At 61.9% G+C, this 24,157-nt stretch overlaps 1 protein-coding gene across 1 annotated transcript; it reads left to right on the top strand.

Moving 5' to 3' along the window:
- Positions 1 to 4,108: 4,108 nt before the first annotated feature.
- Positions 4,109 to 23,611, top strand: LPMP_251140 (hypothetical protein; the record flags this gene model as incomplete). Its single annotated transcript, XM_010701382.1, has 1 exon — positions 4,109 to 23,611. The coding sequence occupies one exon, from the start codon at positions 4,109 to 4,111 to the stop codon at positions 23,609 to 23,611; it is 19,503 nt and encodes a 6,500-aa protein (XP_010699684.1).
- Positions 23,612 to 24,157: the final 546 nt, after the last annotated feature.

Here is a 24,157-nt window from a genome sequence, read left to right as displayed (position 1 = left end):
TGTCACTCTCGTGAGTTTTTCTTTCAGGCCAAGGCAATCTCTACCGCCTTCACCATGTCCACGAGACCACTCCTCGAGGCGGAGCTGGCGATGCGCACTACACTACTCAATGACAAGCGACTCGCGAAGGTGCAGTAGCGCGACAACTTGACCAATCCTCTCATCGAAATCGAGGTAAGGGCAGTTGGACTGCCTGAGCGCTCAGGCCCCTGTCGCGGGAGGGAGATCCAATAGGGGTGAGTACTACGGGCAACTGATGGAAGGGCGCACGGCACTGCGCAGGGTGGCACACAATGCCTTCCTACCTACACGGGAGCCGCACCTACAGAAGCTGAGGGTGGCGAGCTTCTTCGCAGCTTGGTGCCAAGCCGGAGGAGCGGCGCACGGATGTTCACGCCCCTGGTATGTAGATGACCAGCGTGCGAAGCGACCAAGCCGTCGAACCTGCAGTGTGGGCTGGTCTCAGCGAAAAAAAAGGCGCATCAATGTGCATGGCAGCGAACGGAGTGTCAGCGCACCAACCGAGGTGCATGACAGGCCCTACGTGCTACGCAACGCTGCAGCGGTACCTGCGTTGTAGGCCACCATCTTACGATGAGAGATGTGGCCATGCAGGTCATCGTTGCTGATGTCTTCCCCAGGAAGAGGAGCTAAGAGCAAGCGTCCCGGAGCCTCAGGGTCTTACACGTTGTGAAACAGCCTTGCTGAGTCTTATTCGCGAGACGGAAGGGAAGGCCCCATTGGCGCTGCCACCTGAAGAGGAACGGCCGCAGCACTCATAGTTGTCAAGGCTAGGCGACAGAGGGAATGGCCTGCAGGCAGAAGCGCAGCATGGGGACACCCAAAAAAAAACGCTCTTCAGCTGCGCTTACCGCTTCGTCCTGCGAGAGGCTTTTGCCGGTCTGCGAACTTCACGCACCGCCGACAGCACCCCTCGTTTAAAATGTAGCTCGCACTCGAGCCATGGAAAGGAGCGAGGCTTGAGGTCGCGCTCAGTGGACGGAATCGTTCTCGGTTTACCCCTTTCGCGTGGCACACACGGGGCGTGAACGCGCGCTGCAGTGGAAGATGTGAAAGGTGGACACGGATGCCCGGCTGCACTGCACTGGAGCTCTGCTGTCCCAGAGAGTGTTGTCCCCGGTCTGACCCCCACCCGCCGCGAAGGGAAAGCAGACCGGCTTTGAGAACGTGCACGTGGCGTTTGCCGCCAGATGCTGCTGCGTAGTATGGCACTGTGCCGCTGCCTGCGAGGAGAGGAAGCAGGTGCATCTTCCAGAGGGGTGATGTATACTAGAGACGGCGCACCATTCCAACGGGGAGGGAGGGGAAGGTGGAGAGTGGCGGTGGCTCAGTCGATTACGTGGGTATGGGCTGCTGCCAGTACTTTAGCCAAGCCCACAGCATGTACCAACATCAGCGTGGTTGCAGTTCTTGAAGGCATGTACGCAGAGCTCCTCGACACGGTGCGGAATGTGCTGCTACATATTCGCGGCGCCACCCTGCTCATCACTCCCCAATAGAGGATTTCCTCAAGGGGCAGCTGATGCGGAGCTGTTGCGAAGGACAACTGACGATGCGGCTTACGTTGGTGAGGACTGTCACTGGACTGGGTCGGAGTGAATCATTCGCGAGTCCTTGCGGACCGTAGCGAAGGTCGAGCTTGCAATGGAAGAGAAGTCGTCTGCCAGGCGCCCCGTTGTTTCCTTGATTTTAGCGGTGGTGCCTGCACCGCACACTGCGACCATGAGCCCGTCTATGGTCTTTTTCCCATTCTTCGGACATGTTGAGGCGCGCTTGCAGTTGTATCCCATGGAGTGGAGTGAAATGCTGCATCGCCATACCTCGGGGGGGGGTGTCACCGCGGCTTTGCTGTGAACAGTCCGCAAGGTGTTGCGAGGGGAGGGGAATGCTACTTGACTGTGGACTCGGCAGAACCCTTCTACAGGGAAGGCGGTTGTGGTGGTGTTTGCCTCACCGACGTCTTCTGGGGTAGCGGAGGTGCTGTGGGCTTAGAAGAAGATGGTGAGACACGCGCCTCTACCAGCCGCGGAGGTCGAACCGAGGGAGGGTCCACATGTGGATGCTGGCGTGTCGGTACCGCTTGTGACTTTATCGCTCTGCGCACCGTGACTGGGGAGGAATTCACATATACCACGAGCAGCTCATGACTTGTTGTTTAGCAGCCCTGCCGCAGGTATCCTTTGTCGCTCATCATCTCCCCATTGTGTGCGCACAGAGAAAGCACAGATCCCTCGGAGGTGTTGGACTCAATTTTGAGTGGAGGGCTCTGTTGAGTCTCCTCAGCGACCTTTGGCACCAACGTGGCATTCAAGTGGCCTGCATCTGCGTCCGTGGGGGTACCTCAATCCAACCGACGCGTCCTCGAGGGAGTTTTGGAGGTTTGAGAGGTGGCGCTCTGGATGCGAGGGAGGTCGATGCAGTGCTGACATTGTGGGAAAAGAAGACGTTTGTGCCTGTGTGCCCCAAGAACGCGGCTGGAAAGCGCCGTGGGGATAGATGGAGAGGTGGTGCACGGCTGTGTACGAAATCTGTACATGAAGCTGCTCGGCATTTGAGGCGGTCGTTCCGGCCGCCTTGCGTCGGCAAGCGAATCCGCCGCGAAATCCATGCCGTCTTTTCCTCTTCCTCCTCTCACCACATTGTTCGGTTATCCATCTGGAGTAGCGCTGTGCAGTACACCGTTCCCCCCTGGGTGTGAACTGCACACGTCTCTGCTGATCGCTCCGTCTTGGGTTTGTTTGTTCGACCACTCCATCCTGATGTCTCTCTTTTCCACTATTTTGTTGCTCGCTGGACTCCTCTCTCCCTTCCATGCCCCCCCCCCCTCCCCACCACCGCTCTCTCGCTCTCTCTGTTGGGTTTTTGTGTGTGCATGTGTGGTGACATCCATGTAGTGCGCGTGGGAGAGGCCGGCCCCCCACCCACCCCTCTTCCTCCTCTATGCCACTTCCAAGCTCCTCCCCATTACCGCAGCGCTGGGCGTGCACGCCGTTCTGTGCGTGTTCGCCTCTCCCCTTCCCGCTTATTCTCGGTGCCGCATCGCAGCGGTGCATCGACCTCTCCTTCAGCCTTGGCTCCCACTCATCTACACACGCCCGCACTCCCCCTCTCTCTTCTTCGCACGTGTGCGTGCGCATATCATTTTGCTTATTATTTATTTCTAGGGCACCCGCTGTGCGTTGTGCCATTCCTCTGTAGAGTTGCACGTTGCCTGTTCTATTCAAAGTTTTGGTTGGCCATTTTGTTTTTTGGTTGTGTTGGGCCACGCGACCTCTTACTTACTTACTCTCGACCGCTGACTGCTGTGTGGTAAGGACGCTGGTTGCCTTGTTTTCAAGTCGTAGGCGACACCCACAAGAACAGACCCACATACACCGCCACACTAGGGAGCTCAACGGCAGCGTTACCCGACACAGTAGAGGACTACCCCACCATCAAAGAGTGGTGGGTAGTGGCCGTAGTCGTGAGGGACTCAGAGGCCTGCCGTGGCTGTAGTCAGCGGCTTGCGCTGCCCCCTTTCTCTTTTCTGTTTTCTTTTCCCCTTTTTTCACCTTTCTGGAGCACACCAACACACCGGTGCCCATGGAAATACATCGCGCCGCCCACCCACCCACCCACACACACACATATATATATCTATATCTATATAGATCTGCGCAGGTACGGACGTAGGGCTTCATTCTTTTTACCCCCTTCCCCTCCCCCTCTACGATTGCACGCACCGATAATACACTGGCCTGCACACCTACACCATTTACCCCTCCCTCTTCTGATTGTGTTACTCGAGTACACGCACCCACCCACCGACAAAGCATAACCGCCTCTTCCTGGCGTGGAAAGGGGAAGGAGGGGTGACTTTCCATTTATATCGGAGTGTTCGTGCGTGCGTACGTGTTATTCTTTCACCTCTCCTCTTCGCTCTGCCCCTTCACCATTGCTGAGATGCGCTTGCTCACTTCCTGGTAAGTGCACCAACCCCGGTAGCCGCGACTCGTGGCCTGCTTCATTGACCCGCGCGCCAACGTCGTACGTTTTGACACCAAGACGACTTGAATCAGGGAAGCAGCAACTGCCATCACAGAGCAGCATGGACACGCTTGCGGCACCGCCGGCAATGAAGAGCGTCGCTGCGGCGTCCGCTCTGTCGGCCAATACAGTGACGAGTCCGCCTCAGACGAATGATGGTGAGAATGGCCACAATATGGCAAACTGGACCAAACTGTCGTTAGACTTGGCGACGCCGAGTCGCTCTATCCCCGGCAGTCATTTGATGTTTTCGCAGAGCACGACGACTTGGCAGCGCGAAGTAGGAGGGCGGGAGGAGGGGGTGGAGGGAGACGGTGCCGCATTGCCAAAGTCAATTCTAACGAAGCGGCCACATGCGCTGTCGTTGTTGCCACCGCCGCAATTGCAAAGGGGTGTGTCGTCGTCATCGTTGTCGCCAGCTGCGACACGCAAGAGCAACACCGCTGACTCCACGGCACCACTGACGAGCCCAGATCCCCCGTTGCCGGAGGAACCTCTACCCCTTTCCTCTACCGCTGCAGTAGTTGACCTGTCTACAGCGCCGGCTTCTGCCGCCGGCCCTCCGACTAGTGCCATGGGGACCGACGCGTCAATACACGGGCACCCGTTGTCCGTGCAGCTCATAATTCCGCAGTCGTCTGCGACCGTCACAGCGGCTTCCGAGAGGGTGCCTATGCCTTCAGTTATCGATTCCGCCGAGGAGAGCTCTGCACTCCCTGCCATGCCAACAGCGCGACCGGAAAACGCAGCCGCCACAGTAGGCGAGAGTTTCATGGATGCTGACGATGCGAAGTGCGTTGCGGAGAGCGATGGGAGTACCGGTAGTGGCAGCAGCGCATCACACTCATCGCGCTGTGGCACGGGTGACCCCCTAGACGGACAGGCGGAAACACTGCCGAGCTTTGAGCAGCCGTCTGTGTTTTCGAGTGATGTGTTGCCTGCAACATGGACTGAGCCACCACCTTCGCCATCTCATGCCTCTCTAGATACAAGTGAGAAGCGCGGCACAGAGCCTTCCAATGTGCCCAGAAGCTCCCTCTGTGCGTCTTCCTCTCCTCTGGTCCCCCTCCTATGCGAGTCACCGGGGGGACTACCAAGTGCCTTGTGCTTCGCCCTGGGGGAGCAGCCTCGCAACAATGAGCGCCTGAGCGGTACTAGGGACGGAGGCAGCGGCAAGATGGAGGAGGCGGGGACTAGTAGTGATGAGGGTGATTGCTGGGGTGGCCCACGCCGTCCACACCACAGCTCTACTCACCGCAGTGAAGAGATTGCCGAGAGGGATGAGGCACACAACGAGGTGGGTGTGAGCAGGAGCCGCAACACACGCGAGCGTTCTAGGAGACGCAGGCGATTGCGTAGTCACCGGCATCGTCAACCCACCCGAGAGTTGGACACCGATGACTTCCACACGTCTCCGCCGCACGGATCCGGGCACCAGCCGCATCAAGGCCGTTCCTCTGTTCGTGGCTCATTTCAACTCTCCACCGCTGCACTTGGCGCGGGGCTGACCTTCATGGCGGATGCTGCTGCCAGTGAATTACCGCAGCAGGTAGCGGTACACCCACACGCCAGCTCTTTTCCCCCCACGTCTACTCGCGCTCATCGGGCCCACATGAGGCTACGCACTGCAGCGCCTTCACTCATTCAGGTCGATGCACTGATAAGCACCCCCAGTCTGGAGATCCCGTCTACACGATCGAGCCTGCCGTCATCTCCCGCCTCCCTGTCGGCGGCGTCTCTGTCGTTGGCAGCTGTGGCAGCGCAGGACAGACAACGGGCAGGAGGCGTACACGACGACTCGTCAACCGAACGCCGTCGAAGCTCAGGGGAGACACTGTTGAGTGGCTGGCCGGACACGATCTTCCCGATCTGCGAGGATGAGGACGAGAGCGCTGCTTCTCCGGAAGGCGAGGCGCTGCAACCATTCATGCAGGCGCGACAGCAACAGGGGCCGGAGGGGGGTGCATGGACTGAGGGCGATGTGGTAGGTAAGACGACGGCCACTGTCATTACTACCAGAGAGATTTCATTGTCGCCACCATTGGCGACGGCAGCGCATGTGCGAGAGGCCACCGCTGTCGCTGTTGCATTGCCCCCTCTGCACGCCGATGAGTACCTGGGTGGCGCACGAGCAGAAATACTTGCATCCGCGTCTGCTTCACGTTTGTTGTCGCCCCCAACCGTTGCGATGATTAGTGGTGCGATGTCCCCCAGCACAGGGGCGTTGGCCACAGCAGCGCCGGCGTTCTCGACAGTCGTACGACCCACGCGTGTGCATCTCCCCCCACCAGCACCACTGATTTCTGCACTAGCGGCATCGTCGCTACCGCCGCTGCCCGCACCACGCCCCCAGCCGCCCACGCCGTCTTCCGCCGTAGCCGCACCACTACCCCTTCCCGTCGCGGAGAAGCAGCAAGCGGCGGATGCCCCTGATGGCGATGATGGCGATGATGGCGAACGTGCCGTGGCCGCGTCCACTTCTGCAGTTTTCGTGGAGTCAGATGCTGTACCCGTCGCGCCATACCCCCTGCCAACCTCACCAGTACTTTCCGTGCCTGCCACGACCGCTACTGCGGCAGGCGCAGTCGTCGACTCCAATGGAGAGACACACGGGGACGCTGACCCCGCATCCCTTCTGTATACCAGCCTGCCCGCCTCCCCGGGCTGCGGCCGCGCGTCTATCGAAACCGTAGGTAGCATCCTGACGTTGAAGAGTGGCGCGGCGGGGTACAACCGCCTTTGGATGAGTGGCACGTCCAGCAGTGCCATCCTGGGACAGGAGCGGCTGTCTATGGCGCAGTTCGAGGATCGCGTGGTATCGTCAGAGGGTGGGAGCCAACACAGCAGCGACGCGGACAACAGCCGCCGCCGCAGCGGGGAAAGGCAGGAGGGCACGAGGACGCTGCAGTTATACCCTGGCGCACATGGCCGTCATGGGTGCAGTTATGGTGGCAGCTCGTACTATTACAGCTACAGCTACTCGTACAAGACTGGAGACACCATCGGCAGCACGATGCGGGGCTCCCGTTCTTCTATCACTGCTGCCGCGCTGCGTGCCCATGATGAGGGAGGGAGGACAGTAACCGTAGGCACGGCAGCAGCCCCGTGCACGGAGCCAGTCAAGTTAATTGGCTACGAGGAGGTGACACCCGTTGCCGGCGGCAGAAGTGGCGCGCTAGGCTGTTTGCGCTTTGGCTGTAAGAACGTCACGGGCGGAGTGCGCACGAGCCGCACAGAAGTGCACCGTGTCTGCTACAGAGCGGAGGACACCCCCAGAGACCACCTCATTGGCCTCTCTTTCATGCATGCGGGGCGCCACCAAGGCCCAGCAGAGGGCGAGGGCACCGCGGCGTCACCGGTAGCGATCACCGGCAATGAGGGAGCAAACAGCGCGAATGGAGGTGAGGACAAGGCGGAGGAGCAGAGGGGGGCCGGTGAAACGAAGAGCTGTGGCACCACTGGAAGCGAGGGCGACAGTCCATCGCATGGACTCAGAGGCGCGACGGAGACGCCACACAGCAGTGAGCACGTTACTGGTGAAGGTGTGGGCGAGGCCGCGACATATGCCAGTCGTCGAGGTAGCATGAGCAGCATCGTCGACAGCGAGGCTCCGCTCTGTAACCGAGATAACACGTTAGTTCCACCTCACAACGGCTCCAAAGAGACAGACGAGGGCGACGACGGCTTTTACACGCCATGCGAAGAAGCTGAGGCGGTTCGTGCTGCTGCTGCTGCGGCCGAGGTGGCGGTGCAGGAAAATGCGCCTCCACTCGACGTTATCGACCAGACTGCTCTCAGCAGCTCTGCCTCGGCGCTGTGTGCAGAGCTGGCTGTGGGGGTGGGGGAGAACACAGCGACGTCTCTTTTGGCGCCCTGGGAGACTGAGGTTGACGGTGCCAACGCTTCCGAAGACGCGGGTATAATGAGAAGTGATGGCTGTGCGCTAGGGAGTGACAGGTCAGCTCCCTCTTCAGCCGCAGATGCCGCCAAGACTCACCACAACCACAATAGCGGTGATGGTCGCGTCAGAGGGGGAGGCGGCGAGGAGGAGAGGGGGGAAAGCACGGCAACGACTGTCGTCAGTGAATATCATGGACTGTTGGCACTCTTGGTGTACACGGAGGAGCTACCTCGGCTGCGTGCGTGGGACGCAGATCCGCCTGTTGCCGCGAACACCGATCGCTCGCACCAGATGCAGGAGGCAGAGAAGCTCAAGATTAAGTGCAATGAGGAGGCAGTCGCAGCTGCTGAGGCGGCGGAGCAGGCCTTCCGCCGGACGGTGCAGGAGCTGCTGGTGCGCCCACCCCGGCAGTGCGTCTTTGTTGAAGTGCATGGGTTGCGGAGCTGGTGCTTGGCGGTGCTGTGTCCGCAGCAGGTGCCCATGGCCGGCTTGGCAAGTGGCGCAACTACCGTGCTGGGAGAGGAATGGCGCGGCGCATGGGGCATCAGTGCGCAGGCAGCCGCTCCGATCATTGAAGACCCGAAGTGGATCGACGTGCGACTTGCGATGTACGTGCACGACAGCGCCGACGAGCGTCTGCTGGCGGCTGGTTCCGTCTTCTTTCTGCCGTCAAACCTGGAGTCGCTGCGGCGCTGCCTGGGATGCGGTGGCAGCGGCGATGACACTGTCGAGTACACCTCTACAGACGGCTACGGGCGCGACAGCTGGTCCGACCTGCTCGTGTTTCAGCTCCTGGAGAACGCGTCTGAGGGCGCTGCCGAAGGCGGGCAGCCGGAGGAGGGGCGCATGCACGCCAGTCTCCTGATCCCCTCAGCAGAGGATACAACAGGACCCAGCAGCGGCGGCGGTGACGCACGAAGCCGTCGAGTCTTGGAATGCGGTGTGGCAGGTAGTAGCCTTCTTGGCTCTCTTGGCAGCGCAGGGGTTCTGTACGTGAAGCTTGAGGAGCGCCGTGAGCGCTGGGCACCGATGACCGATGAGTACGTCTGTGCTGCGACGATTCGGGCAAGCGAGCTGGCGTCTTCTCCGGAAACGCGCGCGTACTCGCCTGTCAATGATGCGCATCTGGCTGCTGCTGCTGCTGATGTTGCTGCTGTTGCCGTGATCACAGAGGATAAAGCGGAGGACCTCACGACGTCGTCTCAACGGGATGAGGGGGACGCGGACCAGTCGAGCATGAAATGGCAGACGGAGCCGTTGTCACTGCCGTCGTCCCTGCCGCTGTCAGTAGAAACAGGGTCCTCTCATTCTCTCGCTGGCGTAGCCAAAACAGTTCGTGCCGGCGCACATCATTCTATTGGAGCCACGACAGACATGGGCAGTGTCTACGCTCGAGCAGCGGATGGTAGTGGCGCTCACGAACATGCAGAGGTGATGGGGACGCGGCTCGAGGTGTTCTGGCGGCCCTTGGCAGTCTCATCGCCACTCTTACCGGCAGACTTGTGCCAACTCCAGTCGAATCAACCACCGCTCCTCACCGCGCTCAAGACGACGGCAGAAGCAGCAGCGAACCCTACCGCATGCTCTGGGAAGCCCTTGCCACAGCTGCCCTGTCGCCTGCGCTGGGCGCAGGAGCCACCGCCACGAGCACTATCTGCGGATCAGGATCTGTCATCATGGGCATTGTTGGGGACCGCGATCCAGAATTATGAGCGTGTGTGCCGCGGCGCTGCCACCGGTGCCGTCTCAGCCGTCTCAGCCGATGACAGAGCCGTCGGAAAAGCTGCAAGTTACACACCGTCTCGGCCGTTGACAGTGGTGTGGGACACAATCCCGTCGCACCTGGTCGCGGGAAATGACAGGACGCGGGAGATGCGGGAGGCGAATGCCGCTGCTGTTCCTCCCCCGCATCGCTGGTACGACGGGAGGCGATCGCCGGGAGGCCACGGGATTGAGACGCTGACGGTGTGCTCTGTGGTGGTGCGGTGCGCCGCTGCGGTCCTCTTCGCCCACGAGGTGGCCGGTGCGCGAGGGAGTGGCGGTGGCCCACTCACATCGATTTCCGTCACTGGTGGCTGCGACGGTGTGGTGGTCGAGCAGACTGCCAGCGGAGAAGGTGACGATACGCACGGCACACCTGTCGCGCATCGCGCCCCGGTCATGCGGTACAACATTGGCTTTCACGCAGTCCTTACACACGACTTAGCTTCGTCGCTTCTCTTCACCGTGCACGGCGTGGCATCTCCCGCAGAAGTGTTTGGCTTTGCCGTCTGGACTCCGTTTGACACCGCCCCCGCGACGCGTGTGCCGAACCACCACCACTACCATGGCGGAGACGCTAGCGTCGGCTGCTGCGGTGTGATGGACGTGTGGTTGCCTCTTTTCGCTCCTGCCAGTGCTAACGCCGCGCCCCTGGCGACAGTATCAGCGCAGCAGCGGGAAGCTGCGCCAGCCAGTATTTTTCCTGCCGCCCTATCAAACCTCAACACGGGTCAGCACCACAGCACGACTGGTCTACTGCCTGTTGGCTGGCTTCACTGCGATGTGGAGACTGTGTTCCTACCCTCACTGAACGAGGCGGCGGTGCATCAGCTCTGGAACGGACAGCAGCGCAGCCTCTCTTCCATCGCTGCGGCGGCCGGAGGAGAAACAGAGCACGACGAGTGCTGCATGGGGCATGGCATCCGCATTGACGACGACACCTTGGTGGACTTCAGCGTGATGGAGGGAGCCGGTCTGCGGCCCTTGGCCACACAGTTCGGCATGCCACTCTCGCCCACACCGCTGCGCTGGGACGACTCTTCGAGCTGGGGGAACAATGAGACCTGTGCAAACGTGTACTGCGAAGTACTGGCTTTGCAGAAGCAGCGGCAACAGAGGACTAGTCACCGAGTCCCAGGATTGGCGCCTCACGTAGCTGGTGTCTTCTCCGCCGCGTCGTCTTCATTAGCGGCGAGAGTTGCAGCGTACGGGCCCCACATCTCTGGCTATCACCGGCTAGCCGCAGGGGACTCTGACCTTGATGTCATGCGCTTCGCTTCAGAGTTGGATGGGCAGGGTCGGGCCGCGCATTGCGCTCCGCTGGATGTCAGTGGGGAGGAGAGTAGGGAAAGAGACGCTTACGCTACCTGGACGGTGAACAGCGTGACAGGCAGCACCGAGGCCAACGCGGTGCTGCCCGTCACGGCCAGTGTCGCACAAACGAATCATCCTCGCTGGCGGCATGTATTTCGTTGTGGTCTCGCATCGCTGTCCGCGCTGCACCTTCGTGTATTCGACCTTTGCCAGCACCGTCTTGGTGGCGACAGTGAGACGAATCCTCAGGCAGCAGAGGGTAGTTCTATGCAGGCCCAGCGCAGCAGGGCGTCTGGGAAGCGAGCGATACTGCTGGGCACCGCGACCGTGTCAAGCTGGTTGCTGCGAAGACTGCTGTGTCGCCCATCTGGCGAGGGGTGTGCCTGGCTACCTTTGCTGTGGAGCCCCAGCGCAGCTGCCGAGCCAACAGCAGCCTCTGCGGCGATCAGCGGCAAAGGTTGCCTTCATTCGCGCTTCATCCCCGCCGTGTGCAACGGCTTTGTGTTGGTCGAATGGCGCCGCCTGCCTCAAACCACCGCCATGGTGCGGTCGCCGTGGACTAGAGAACTGAGCGCATGGTGCGCCTCGGTGACGCGCCGCTCGCTCAACAGCAATTGTTGCCACACGACGGGGTCGGCCATGCGTATAATATCCTCCATCAAGGCATTCAAGAAGCCGCACGAGTTTCCTCTGAGTTGGTATCAACCAATAGTTTCACCTCGAACTGACTCGAGCGCTGTGGCAGCGATCCCCGTGGCCTACTCGCGCCAACCGGGGTGGATGGTGAACCCCGAGATTGTGCCGTGGCTACGGATTCACGAGTTACGGCTGCAGTGGCCCTGGCTGCAGCACCTCCTCTGCATGCATGGTGGACAGGTGCGACTCTCGCTGCATTACCCTACTGCGCAAGGTGAGACATGCCTGCTGGCACAGTGTTTGTTGGTTCCCCTGTGCGAGTTGGCAGGGCCTTTGACGAACTCTGTTGGTGTAGGCCGGCCATCACGGGTGAACTTACGCGAGGCGCGCGACACCGCTGGTGTCTACGGTGTGGTGCTCTCCGCTGCACCATCGTATGACGCTGCCCCTTCCCCAAAGGCAGTGGCTCTGGCAGAGGCAACCCTGTGTCTCCCGGCCAGCCCGTTCGTCGAGGTGCAGGTGTGGTGGTACCCGCGCGATACCGCCGACACTGCAGCGGCCAACCACTCGGAGGTACCGCCTCGTTTTATCGGTCGTGGCAAGTGGCGCTTCCCCGCTCACGAGGCGACTGAAGGGGTGCGAGGGTTGGTCGCAGGGGCAGACAGGGGAGCGTTTGATGCGACGCTGAATGCGCAACCGACCACAGGGTGTGCGGCTGGGCACGTGGGCCTGAGCAACGAAGAAAAGGAGGGCGGGTCCGCGGTGGGGCGCTCGCCGCTGCCGACAGCTCTCCACAGCTTCTTCACTCCACACGAGGTGGAACTACGTGTGGCGCCGGTTCACAGCACTGGCTTGCCGCAGCACGTTGGAGGTGGCGTGCTGGCGTGGCGTCTCATGTCCCTCCCTCGGCTGACGTGCGATGGCTGGGGTGAGGTGCCCCCAACGATGCCACCCCTCCAGCCTGAGTCGCTGCCCTGCGTTGCGGGATCGTGCGGAGACTTCAGTCGTCCGTTGCGATCGCCCTCTGCTGAGGTGCCGACCTCCAGTTGGGTATGGCCAGATGTTGGCACGCCGGCAGTAGTGCAGGTCGAGGTGTGTAACATGATCTGCTTCGACCACACGGATGGGCCATGCATCGACGCCGCGCAAGCTGCCCCAGCTGTGCAGATTGCAGTGAGCGGCACCACGTGCGACGACTCTCCGAGGGAGACCTTGTCCGACGAATCAGCCCCAGTCGCTGAGGCGAGGTGCTGGGTGTACCCAGGAGACACACCACCACCCGACGCCCCCCGTGTGGGCTACACCTTCTTTCCAGTCTACGATGCGGCCACGGGAGGGGTGAGCACCTGGAGCAACCCAGGCGGTGACCAGCAACAGCAGCAGCAGTTGCTTGCTGCAGCAGGAGATCCCCGGAAGAGTGCAGCGTGCAGTGCCATGCCAGACGCTGGGGCACGTTGTTCTCCCACAGTGGAGGTGCAGTGGCCATCGCGTCGATTCGGCTGGATCGACGACGCACCGCCATCCCTCAGTGTGTGGGTGATGACACGCTCGCCGTTTTCCAGGGGCGCCGGCGCACCGGACGACATGGCGGCAGCGGCGGAGGGGAGGGAGCGCGTGTGGGGGGCCGTTCGACTGCTGGCGCTGGATGCTTTCACGAGTACTTCAGGGATGCTGTGGCTGCCGCTCTTCCAAAGTTACGCCGCGCCTGCTCTGGCTGCTGAGGCGCCGCGCTGTACTGACGCTGTAAAAGAGATGACTGAGAACAGCAGTAGGGGCAGTGGCGCCGGTCAACACTGCGGCGCAGTCTCACCACTGCCACTGCCCTCAACAGTGGAGAGAGTGCACTGCGGCGCCAATTTCACAGCCCCGCCGCAATCAGCTCTGCCTTATAGCGGTGCAGCGGGCCCGTTGAGGACGGCGGCTGCGCCGAGTGCAGCGGTCATGGTGAGGCACGTCGGCTTTGTTGCGGTCCGCTACGCGCACAACATGCAGAGGCGCGCGGCTGTGGCGGTCACGAAACCCCGCGGTACTGCGCCGCGTGCCCTGCTGGTGCGTGTGGGGCCATTGCATCGACGTTTTCCTGTGCGCGGTGCTGCCCGCTATCCTCTCTCGTCTCCCTCATCCCCTTCGCCCTCCGAGCCGTACACGCCGCTGTCTGACGCTGCGCTCCCACATCGCAACGAAGCGGGGATCGCCTTTGCAGCTGCCAATAACACCGCGGGAGCTGCTGCTGCTGTGGCGGACGCTCTCTCGGTCAAGGCTAGCGGTGCCACAGATGTGCTTTTGGGCTTTGAGGCGCATCAAGTGACGGTGCACGTGCTCGACGCTGGCTCTGGACCGGATGGCTGGGGTGAGGCGAGTACCTCGGGCCGTGTCACCGTGTTCCCTCTTCCACAGCGCGACGTTGGCGACGGCGGCTCACGTCAGCTGCGTGTGCAGGCGCGGGTGGGTACCTCAGCGGCAATGGCCACCAACACAATGTACATCGATCCTGACGGCGATGGAGAGATGCCAGAGAGTGCCCAGTGGGTACCGCTCGTCGTGCGCCACCGTAGTCACGATGCGCATGGTGTTGGTTACGACGGTGAAGGCGAGAAGGTGGTGGCCGAGATCCTTGTTCAATGGCGAGTCGTGGACTTGTCCGCCGCCGCCGCCCCGTCACGCTTGACCTTCTCTCCGGTGCCGTTGCAGCGTCTTGTGCGAGAGTACTGCGGCGGTGGCGGCGCTTCCTGTTCCTACACCGTTTCCTCGGCACTGTCTGCAGCAGCTCAACTGCGCCAGAGCCCATCAAGGCAGAGCTGCGCTGAAGTTCAGCAGCGTGCACGCTGCTTGGAGCTGTTGGGAAGGGGCCCAATAGGACAGGGCACGGCCACCGCCGAACTGGTGTCACGAGCGCTCTCACGTGTACTGCGCACGATTCAGCCGAGGCGCCATCGATGCGCCTATCTTACGCTGGACCGCTTCCTTCTGCAGTGCAGTGCGTGTCAGCGACTAGCGTGGGCAGCGCTGCAGCGCGGAATGACCGCGTCGCCACAGGAGATTTTGGAGAGCGGAGGGCACGATGGCGCTACCTCGGCGCCAATTCGATTCCGGCTAGAGGTGCAGCTAAGGTGGCCTACCGAGTGGAGCGCGGTGTGGCACCGCACCGTATCACCGTCTCCGCGGCGTGTGTCACTGGCAGTGGGGTCTAACATGGGTGCAGGCTCAACTTCTGCTGCTGCTTCCGCAAGAGCAACCGCGGGCTTGCTCTCCCTCAACGCGTGGATGGACAGCGGAGAGGGCGTCTTCACGGAGAGCAGTTCTCCCGCGACTCCCGGTGCTGCTGTTGCTGATGAGGCCGCGGCATGTGTGTCAGAAGAGCGCTTCCTGTCTTGTGCTTCTCTTCCCCCGTTGTGCTTGGCGTTGCCGTCCGCGCAGGACATCGAGCACGTACTCGGGGAACCGGGGCTTGCGACCCGCTTCGACCTGACGTTCGCCCTCTTTGCTGTTCTGCCGTGGCAGCGTGACAATGCCTTCCCTGAGGCGAAGGTGTCTGACGTGTGTGTCGGCACTGGCCGAGCTCCCATGGCGTTTTCTCGATCAGTGCAGTTTGGCCTCACAACACTTTTTCCATCAGTTAGCAGCGCGAGTAGCGATGTGGCACCGTGTGTGGACACCGCAGATGCGGACACGAAAGACAGTGCATCAAGCATGCCAGTGTTGCTCCGCTGGCGCGCACGGGTGACGGATTCTCTGCCAGTGCCCCCACCAGCATCGTCCGTATTGCATATGCCGCCAAAGGTGAGGGACCTCGCAGCGGATAGCGGCAAGAATGTGAGAGACGGCGCAACACGATGCGACGGGCAGATGCCGTCGTGGTCGTTCTCCTCTTCAGCAACCACCACCTCTTCCGCAGAGAAGGGCACAGACATCACGGGTGACGAGCATATCCGACTCACAGGAATCACTGCTGTACCCCTGCTGCCGCGAACACCAGCGCTAGCGCGTGTTACTGTCACACGTATCGAACTCTGTGGGGTGGACGTCAGCCTCGCCCGCGGATCGGCGCAACGCCATCTTCGCCCGCTTCCTCCCGCATCGGTGACGGTGATGGTAGCAGACGTCACGGACGCCACAACCGCACCCACAGGCCGGAGAGGTGGCGCGACGATCGCCCCGTCGACTGTGCACCAGCTGCTGCCTCGTCTGCTGCCTCTCAGACCCACTGCTGCGTCTTCACCGATGCGCACTACTTCAGCACCGTCACTGCCCACATCACAACGGAGTCAAACACAGCGACTCCCGCCGTCGCTGCCGCAGAGGTACACTTGGGGCACTGATGTGTGCCTTGTGGCACCTGTGTCGCAGCTGGTTTTCCACATCAGCGTTCCCGACATCGCGGTGCGTTCGGCGCGTGGGGAGAAGGCATGGCTGCCGCCGAGGTGCCCCTCGAGCGAAGTCGAGCCGCAGGATGGAGACGCGCAGAGCGTGGACGCGCACTGGCGATCTCGGCCCGCCAATCAGCTGGACGTAGTGGGCAAAGCAGCGTACGCACTGGACCTTTTGGGTCAAGTGGAGGGTGTTCAACCGCCTTGTGCTAATGGTCGGTTCGTCCCAGCAGCGCAGACGACTGGTGACACGCACGATGCCGTGCTGGAGGTGGAGAGCGTCGTGCATGACTGCTGGCTTGGCCGCCTCTGGGTCCATGTGGACATCACCGCCGCCGACCTGCTGATGCGCAATGCAGCCTCAGCCTTCTTCACCTCACGCATGACCCTCAGCGTGCAGAGGTGTGGCGGTTTTGCGGTTGGCGACGTGCAGCTAACGTGCCGCGCAGAAGAGACGTACTCGCGGCTGCGTGAGCGGGCAGCGCTGCTGTGCCAGCAACGTGGCAGAGTGCCACGGAGGCTGCGCCAACAGGTAAAGGAGATACGCCAGATACGACACCAGTTGCGGCAGGGGCAAGGACAGCAGCGCGATGGTGTGCTCGCCGACCATACTGCCTCTTCCACGGCGGCGGTGGTGCGACTGACATCCACGTGGGGCGAGCAAGGCACTGACGCTTCATTGACATTCACATCCAATCCCTTTGCGCTTTCCACAGCGACGGAGTTTGTGCGGCAAGGGCACGGGGCAGCGACACCATCAACATCTATGCGTACGCCACTGGTGTGCTTTTCACGCGATATAAACACCGCGCGGATGACAGACGACGCGACGGCAACCGTGCGGCTGGAGCTTTGTCAGGCATCCGGCGGCGTTGCAGTAGCTGCTGGGCAGATGGTGCTACCTCTGCGCTCCGCATGTGCGCTGTGGCGCGAAGGCGCGTGGCAGCCGCCTGTGTCAGCGGTGACTTCGCCGATGTCGATGCGCCTTAACCTCCATCCCTGTGCGACAAGTGGGATGCCCACCCCACTCATCCGCCCGGTGACCCCGTCCGCAGGTACGGCAGATGTAACGGCGACGTGGGCGTTGTCCCCTGTGCGCGGTGACACGTGGTTGACTTGCATCTATGTGAAACCGACGCCGCCAGCCGTCGGTGCTGCGACGCCGCCTCGGCAGCTGTTGCTGCGGTGGGTCTATTGTTTCGAGGCCACAGCGTACCCAGAGACGGAGCACGCGGTCGACATACCTCTGCGCTTGAGGCCATCCTCGACCCCCAGTGACCATGAAGGGGAAGGCGCGCAGATGCCGCACGCTGGCCCCCAGGCGGGGGCCAGCGTGCCGCTGTACTGGTCGGGAGCAGCAATGCAGCTGCCGCGAATCGGCCCCGTAGGGGCGACGCTCAAGCGAGTCGAGCTTCTTGAGGTGACCCCAGTGTCCTGTACTCACCTCCTTGTTAGCGGAGGAGAGGCAGGGGTGGCACAGCCGTCGCCACTCCAGTCCAACCTGCCGATGCGGGATGCTTGCGTGACGACACAGCTCGCGGTGCATGCATGGACAGTAGCGGATGAGCTGTGCTTTGAAGCGAGGCGTCGTCAGGCGCAGGACTCAGGCGACGACGCACTCATATGGCTGACCTGTGAGGGCGCCTCTACCACCAGTAGTCGTCGCTACAGATTTACCTACGAGGTGCTCCTGGGCCTCTACACGAGTAACTCTCTAGCAATGTGTGCTGCGCAGATTTTGGAGCACCGGAGGGTGCGGGTGACAGGTGCGGAGAAGCCTATTGCACCACTTGAAGCTGCAAGCCAGCGGTCACGGTCCCCTCCGCCCACTGGCGTGAACGCACTATCGTCACGAGGCGCTGCGCGTTTTATCAAAGTCGACGAGTCTTTATCACCGCCGCCCGCGCCTTATGTGCGTTCGCATGCCTCGACTCGGTCAGCCGGTGGCGTCGTCGTCTCTGGTGGGGCTGGCAGTGATGGCGGCGTTGTGATGAGAGCCTTAACTTTTCGGTGCTGCGGTGCTGCACTCGCCCCGCTAGAGATGGGGCAGGTTGACATGATGACGTGTTGTGTTGTCGCTGTACAACGCCGAGTCGACAGCGCCGCGGCCTCAATTATGGTATTGAATGCCGGTAACGCGACGTCACTGCTGCAGGAGGGGCTCTCTACTGAGGGCCTGCCCCATGCCACGACAACCTCTCTTCCTCCTCTCGCCTCTGTGCAGCTCACCGCTGCGTGGTTGCCAACACCGGGGCTGCCACGCTCGACAGCGGCGTCATCGTGTGTGATTGCAGCACCAGCAAGTGCGGGTTCCAACTACAGCCCCCAGGAGGCACGTCTGCAGAAGGTAGGAGGTGCATTGCTGCGTGTTGCGCTGCCCCTGGTGCCACCTGATGTAGTGCTCGCAGCAGTCGGCGACGGCGAGCCGGGTGATATTGGGAGTGACATTGACGTTGGGATGAGGACAATGTTGGAGGAGGAGCAATTCCGCATCGAGGTGGAGGTGCAAGGTCGCCGTTGCGGCACTGCCGTCGACGAGGCGGCGGCCACAGCGCGCTACGCCTCCGCCCCCTTTAGTGCATCGGACATCTTGCGTAGTGCCCGCAGTAGTAGCAAGCGCAGCAGCATCGGCAGCAGCGCAGATACGACGGCGGCCGCGGCTGGCGGCGACTCTTCGCTGTGCGTGTCCCCCTCCCAGTGGCCGTCAACGTTGGCGATGCATCTTGTGTCGGCGCCAATGGCTGATGGAACGACGGGTTCTGGTGCCCACGAGAGGAGCGAGAAGGAACGGGAAGCCGGCCCACTGCCGCCTCGGATGGCCCCGACGGCAACGATGGAGGTGACTTGGGCGTTGGACATGCTCGGCCTCCTGCGAACCAGTGCCTGTGCTGCTGGTGTAGTGCTGACCTCCGCGAAGTGCGCTCGCCACCGCGCTGACCGCGACGCTGGTGGCGGGGCTGAGGACAAAGATGCCGTCTTCGGCTCGCTTGCCCGCGTGTCGGATGACACGGACGACGACGACGCGGATGTTGGTAGGATGGGAATGCGGCAGCTGGAGGCGTACTCGGCATGGTCCGATTTTTTAGCCGCCCAGCACAGTATGGAGGAGATGCGGACAGCGGAGGCGAAGCTGCGGCACTGGTGTTGCACCATTGTTGGGGTTGAAGTGTCGGGTCTTGAGTTGCCATCGTGGTGCTCTACCGGTGCTGATGCACAGGACGAGGTGTACAATGCAGCTCTGTGCCCCTCCCTCCTCGCCCAGGTCATGCTACCGATTCGAGCCCCAAAGACCGCAGCTGTCGCGGATGCGGAGTGGCAACCGCACCAGGGCACTGAAGGCACGGGTTGTCATCATGGGGGTCGTCTGCGCAGAAAGGGGGGGCTCGTGATTGGTGTGGCCCGGAGCGCTGTGACTCGCATGGAGCGCGGTGGGTGTCTGGGCATGGAGACCGCAACGACCTCTTGCCAAAGTGCTGTAGCGGCGGGCGACGCGTGCGGTGTACGATCTGTCGCCCCTGTCAACAGCAGCAGCTCTCTGCCACGGTGCCATCGGTACACCGCTACCTTCACCCCGCTGTCGTGGACCATGGCCGTGACGGACATGATTGATCAGACCGTCGCCGCAGCCGAGCGTAGAGAGATGACGCAGTCAACGGCGGCGACAGTCAGTGAAGCCCCTGTTGCAGGACTCACTGTGTGGCAGCTACTTGCTCGTGCGTCCGTTTCATCGTCTTCGGCCAGGAACAACGTCAACAACAGCCACAGTACCGCGGAGAACGTGACCCAGAGAGTTTATAGCCTTGGTTCCACACAGCTTGCCCGTCTCCTTCACGAAGGCGCCTTGTACCTCGTCCAGGTGATAGCACGCTGGTGTGGCGACGTGTACACAACGGAGGAGAGGGACGCACTCCTGCAGGCGGCCGCTCTGTACCCCACGCAGTGGATGCCGCTGGCACCTACCACGCCTATCATGGATGGCACCCAGGGTAAGGCCTGTGTGCGGCTCAAGTGCGCCTACAGCTACCACGGGCCTAAGTTGCAACCACCAAAGAGTCTTGCGATGATGCTGCCACCTCGTATCACAGCACCAGGTGCTCTCGCCGACGCAGTCTGCTGCGCACAGTTCGATCATGTGCAGTTCACCTGCACGAGCTCTGATGGAGCAGAGGCGACTGCAGCTGCTTCAGGGCCACATCGTCGCAATGGCGCAGGCGCCACAGCGGCGTGGCTGAGTCGCTTGATGCTGGTGATGCGAGTTCACGTCATCACAGAGAGCGCTGTGGACGGTACTGTGACTCATTCTCGCAACGTGGCGCAGTGGCACACGCGACTGGCACTGATGCCGTGCAGCAGCGTGCCGCCAATCCCCAAAGCGGAGTCGGAGAGAGACACAGTTACTTCTGCATCCGCAGGTTCCTCTGCAACCCCGCGGTCCGCGCTGGTTCCGACAGTACCAGTGCCGGTGACCGTTGCGCAATCCGCGGTCAAAGAGGTAGGCGGTGCCGCGGAGTCGCCCCGCTTCCGAGGCGATGGGGGTGACTGGTGCGTCGCCGTTCCCATCACCGCTTCGGTCGCCCCATCCTCGACCATCGAGGTCGTTTCTCTGCGACCCACGACGCGCTTTTTCTCTTGGCAGCCACCGAGCCCGGCGGAGACGATGGAGCGCTGCAAAGTGGCCCAGACGTCTGCCGGAGTGCCTGCCGCCTGTGCCGTGGAGACGACAACGACCACGTTGGTGGAGATGGCCCTGCTGCTGCCAGACGAGAAAGCGAGGGAGGAAGAGAGCGCTTCTGTGAGCTCACTGGGCTGTCTTTCCGAGGGTAGCAGCGGTACCATCGCGGGCACCGTGGTTGGGCGTGGACAGGTTCGCCTTGGCTGCTCGAGGTCGAATGAAGTGGTGTGGAACGCCGCCGAGGACCGAGTGGAGAGTGGGTGGCGGCTTTGTGCGCCTCTCTCTGTGCGGTTTCCTGTGACCACTGAGGCTGCACTTCCTCGTAGGGAATATGGCGCGCCTATCTGTGCTAGTACACCAGAGGGTGGAGAGAAGGGTGAGTCGCAGCCCTCTTTGATGTTTTCGTTTGATCTGCTGCTCTTTACGGCACCGAGCATGGCCCAGGTAGCTGCGTTGCACGCTTGCCGAGCCAGACGCGCCGAGAAGCTTCGTCGCAGCTTGTCTGTTCTGCAACGCATGGAGACGGCTCTTCTCGCGTCAGAAACATCTCATTACCATCATGACCAGGCGCATGAGCTCAAGGGCGCTGGCGTCATCGCCGCAGGAGAGCCACGAATGACGCTGAGCCAGCTCTCCCATACATGGATGTCGCGGAGACCATATCTGCTTCTGCGTGTTCCGCCCACGATGATCCGTGTGGACACGTTTGCCGTGCTGGATAACGTGCCTTCAACAGAAAGGCGTGCTACCACATTGCCCGCCGGCAGCAACGGGGAAGGTGGAGCCACGCAACCTTGTCAGACGTTGTGGACGATGCCGCGAGGGCGAATGGCGCAGCGAGTCAGTTCTTATAGCGTCGCAGATGACGCACCGTGTCCCAGTCGTGGCTACAGCGGGGGCGGGCTCAGCGGCGGCACGAACCGCAGTTCTGTGCCTGCTGAAGTCCAGGCATGGCTTGTTGATGGGCATAGCGGTGAAGTTCGAGTTCCCGTGTGGACACTGCTCACCAATGACCCACCAGTGCCGCGCGGCACTGGTGACGCCGCCACACGTACCCACTCACCCGCATCCTCGTTGGCGTCGCACCTTCACGCCGGCCGCGCCATCTTTCGCGAAGTGCAGCGCCTCCGGCTGGACTGGCGCTCTGACTACAAGGATGCTCGCCAGCAGAGCGTGAGCCTGCTCGCTGCGCTGGCGGGTCTCGTAGGCGGCGCAGCTGTGTCCTACGTGGCCGCAAACGGAGAGGCGTGTGTGTGGGTTAGCGGTGGCCTGCGCCGTTGTGGTGCGCAGCGCACTCATCACCGCATTTGCCACACCTCAACGATGCAGGGAAGTTACGGTGGGAGTAACTCTGGCTGCAGAAGTATGGATGCAGTCCCACCGCTCTGGCAATCTGCCGCACACCACAGGAGTTCGGGCGATGGGCGGCGACGGCCTCTTCGGCCGTCGCGCGCCGCGAGGGTAGCCGTACCCCCTTCATCACCCCCACCCCCACCGGGACTTGACACGTGCACTGCGTCCTGCCCCTTTGGCTATGCCCTCTACGAGTCGCACTTCTTGAGTTGCACTGCGGCTGCGCAGGATGAGCAGGCGACGGCGCCGGGGTGGCGCTGCGAGGTGCATACCCCGGTCACTACATCGTTCTCCGCTGCCTCTCCCAGTGCGAGCTCTGCCCCACGGCTGTTTCACAGCGCGACGGTGGTGGGGAACCGGATTTGGCTTCTTGGCGGATGGACTGCACCGGTGGGAGCGACGACACTGCCCTCGACGCTCGCAGCGCTAGTGGGCACAGAGCGGCCTGTGGAACGTCGACGGCGCGAGGTGTGTCAAGCCGTTACTCACGGAAGCGACAGCAATGTCATGGGCGAGCGCCTCTCTCTAGCACCTCTGGCGGAGTCCTCGTTGTATTGCACCAGCACCTCCGCATTCAACGCGGAGTGCAAAGCAGGCAACGCCCCGTCCTCGGCCCCCCTACTGTGGTGTGAGGGGGTGCAGTCCGTGCAGTGCCTGAACGACGGCTTTCCAGCTCCGCCGGTGGATGCGCCTTTGCCATCATCGCAGACGGAAGACTGCGTGGATCAGACAGTGACGACAAGACGCTGGCTTGCCGCGCCGCCCCGACTGGCCTGCCACGTGGCGGTGGCCTGCGGAGATCGATGTGTGGCTGTGTTTGGAGGGTTGATGGCATCTCCCGGAGCTGACGACGTCGCGCCGGTTGCGACGTCGGCTGTGCACATCTACGACACTGTTCAGGGGACATGGTCTGCGCAGTACGAGCACGACATTGAGGACGTGCATGGCGAGTGGCCCGCGGCGCGCTACGGGCACTGTGTGACCCGAGTCCCCGGCACCAGTGGCGTGCGGCAGCCCGGCAGCTACTTTGTCTTTGGAGGGGCGACCACAACACCGTCTTGTCGCACACTTCTCGTGTCGCCAGCACAACTTCTGTGGATTTGGACACCTGTGCTGGATCTGATTCACCGGGGCAGTAGTGGGGTCGTCAAGGACGTGTCGGTGCAGAGCACGTGGCGGCGAGTACAGCTGCCTGTCGAGTTCGCAACCCCGCTTGCCGGTCGCTTCTTGTCGCAACTGCACGCCTATTCCGCAGCGGAGGTGGCTGCCGCCGTATGCGGCGCTGCAGAACTCCTCGAGAGTGGGGCAGCGGTGCCATCCGACCCCGGGTCGACGTCTATGGTGCTCTGCATCGCAGGTGGAATGACTGCGCCTGCGCTGCACAAGAGATCAGCAGCAACGCGCGATGACACACCGCACAACACGCAGGCTGCCGCATCAGACGCGTACCGCGCCTTCTGCGAGTGTGTTGAGCCGTGGTTTGGGCACCCGGCGCTCGATGTGACGTCCGTGTTGGTGACGTGTGTCTGTGAGCGCCAACAGCAGTTTCTGTCTATGTGAGGGAGGTGCAGAGTATATGTGGACGCACACACCTACTCCCCCCCCATATATATATATATATATATATATATACATATATTGGCCTTGTGGCGGGCAGAGAGCAGGAGGGTCTTGGTGTTGTGACTTGAGCTACGCCCCTGCCTTTTCCCCTTCGATGTGCTCTCTCTGTACGCGCATGTGTGTGCGTGCGTGTGTGTGCCCCTCCTCCCCCCAGAGAGGTGACGGTAGTGTGCGTTCAGTCAACCCCATCGAAAGACTTAAGAGCCCCCCTCTCCCCCTCCTCCCTACACACGTACGTAGAGACAGCGACCGACAACGCATGTGTGGCAGCAGCCACTGTGGCCGCACGGGTGGGCGTGAGTAGGGGTGAGTGGGGACCAGGCCAGTGGTCAAAGACTAGGAATAGGTGCGCTCGCGTACATGTGCAGCTGGTGCTGCCAACAACACGCCCACACCGCTCTGAGTTTTTCTCATTTCCTCTCCCTCGGGACTCTTCGACTCACACCAGTCCTGCGGCCCTTTCTCTCTCCCTATTGCCCTGGCGCA

This window comes from Leishmania panamensis (assembly GCF_000755165.1).
Source record: "Leishmania panamensis strain MHOM/PA/94/PSC-1 chromosome 25 sequence".
Classification (NCBI taxonomy): domain Eukaryota; phylum Euglenozoa; class Kinetoplastea; order Trypanosomatida; family Trypanosomatidae; genus Leishmania; species Leishmania panamensis.
The sequence above is the reverse complement of the archived record's forward strand: the minus strand, read 5'-3'. Positions and strand labels throughout refer to the sequence as shown.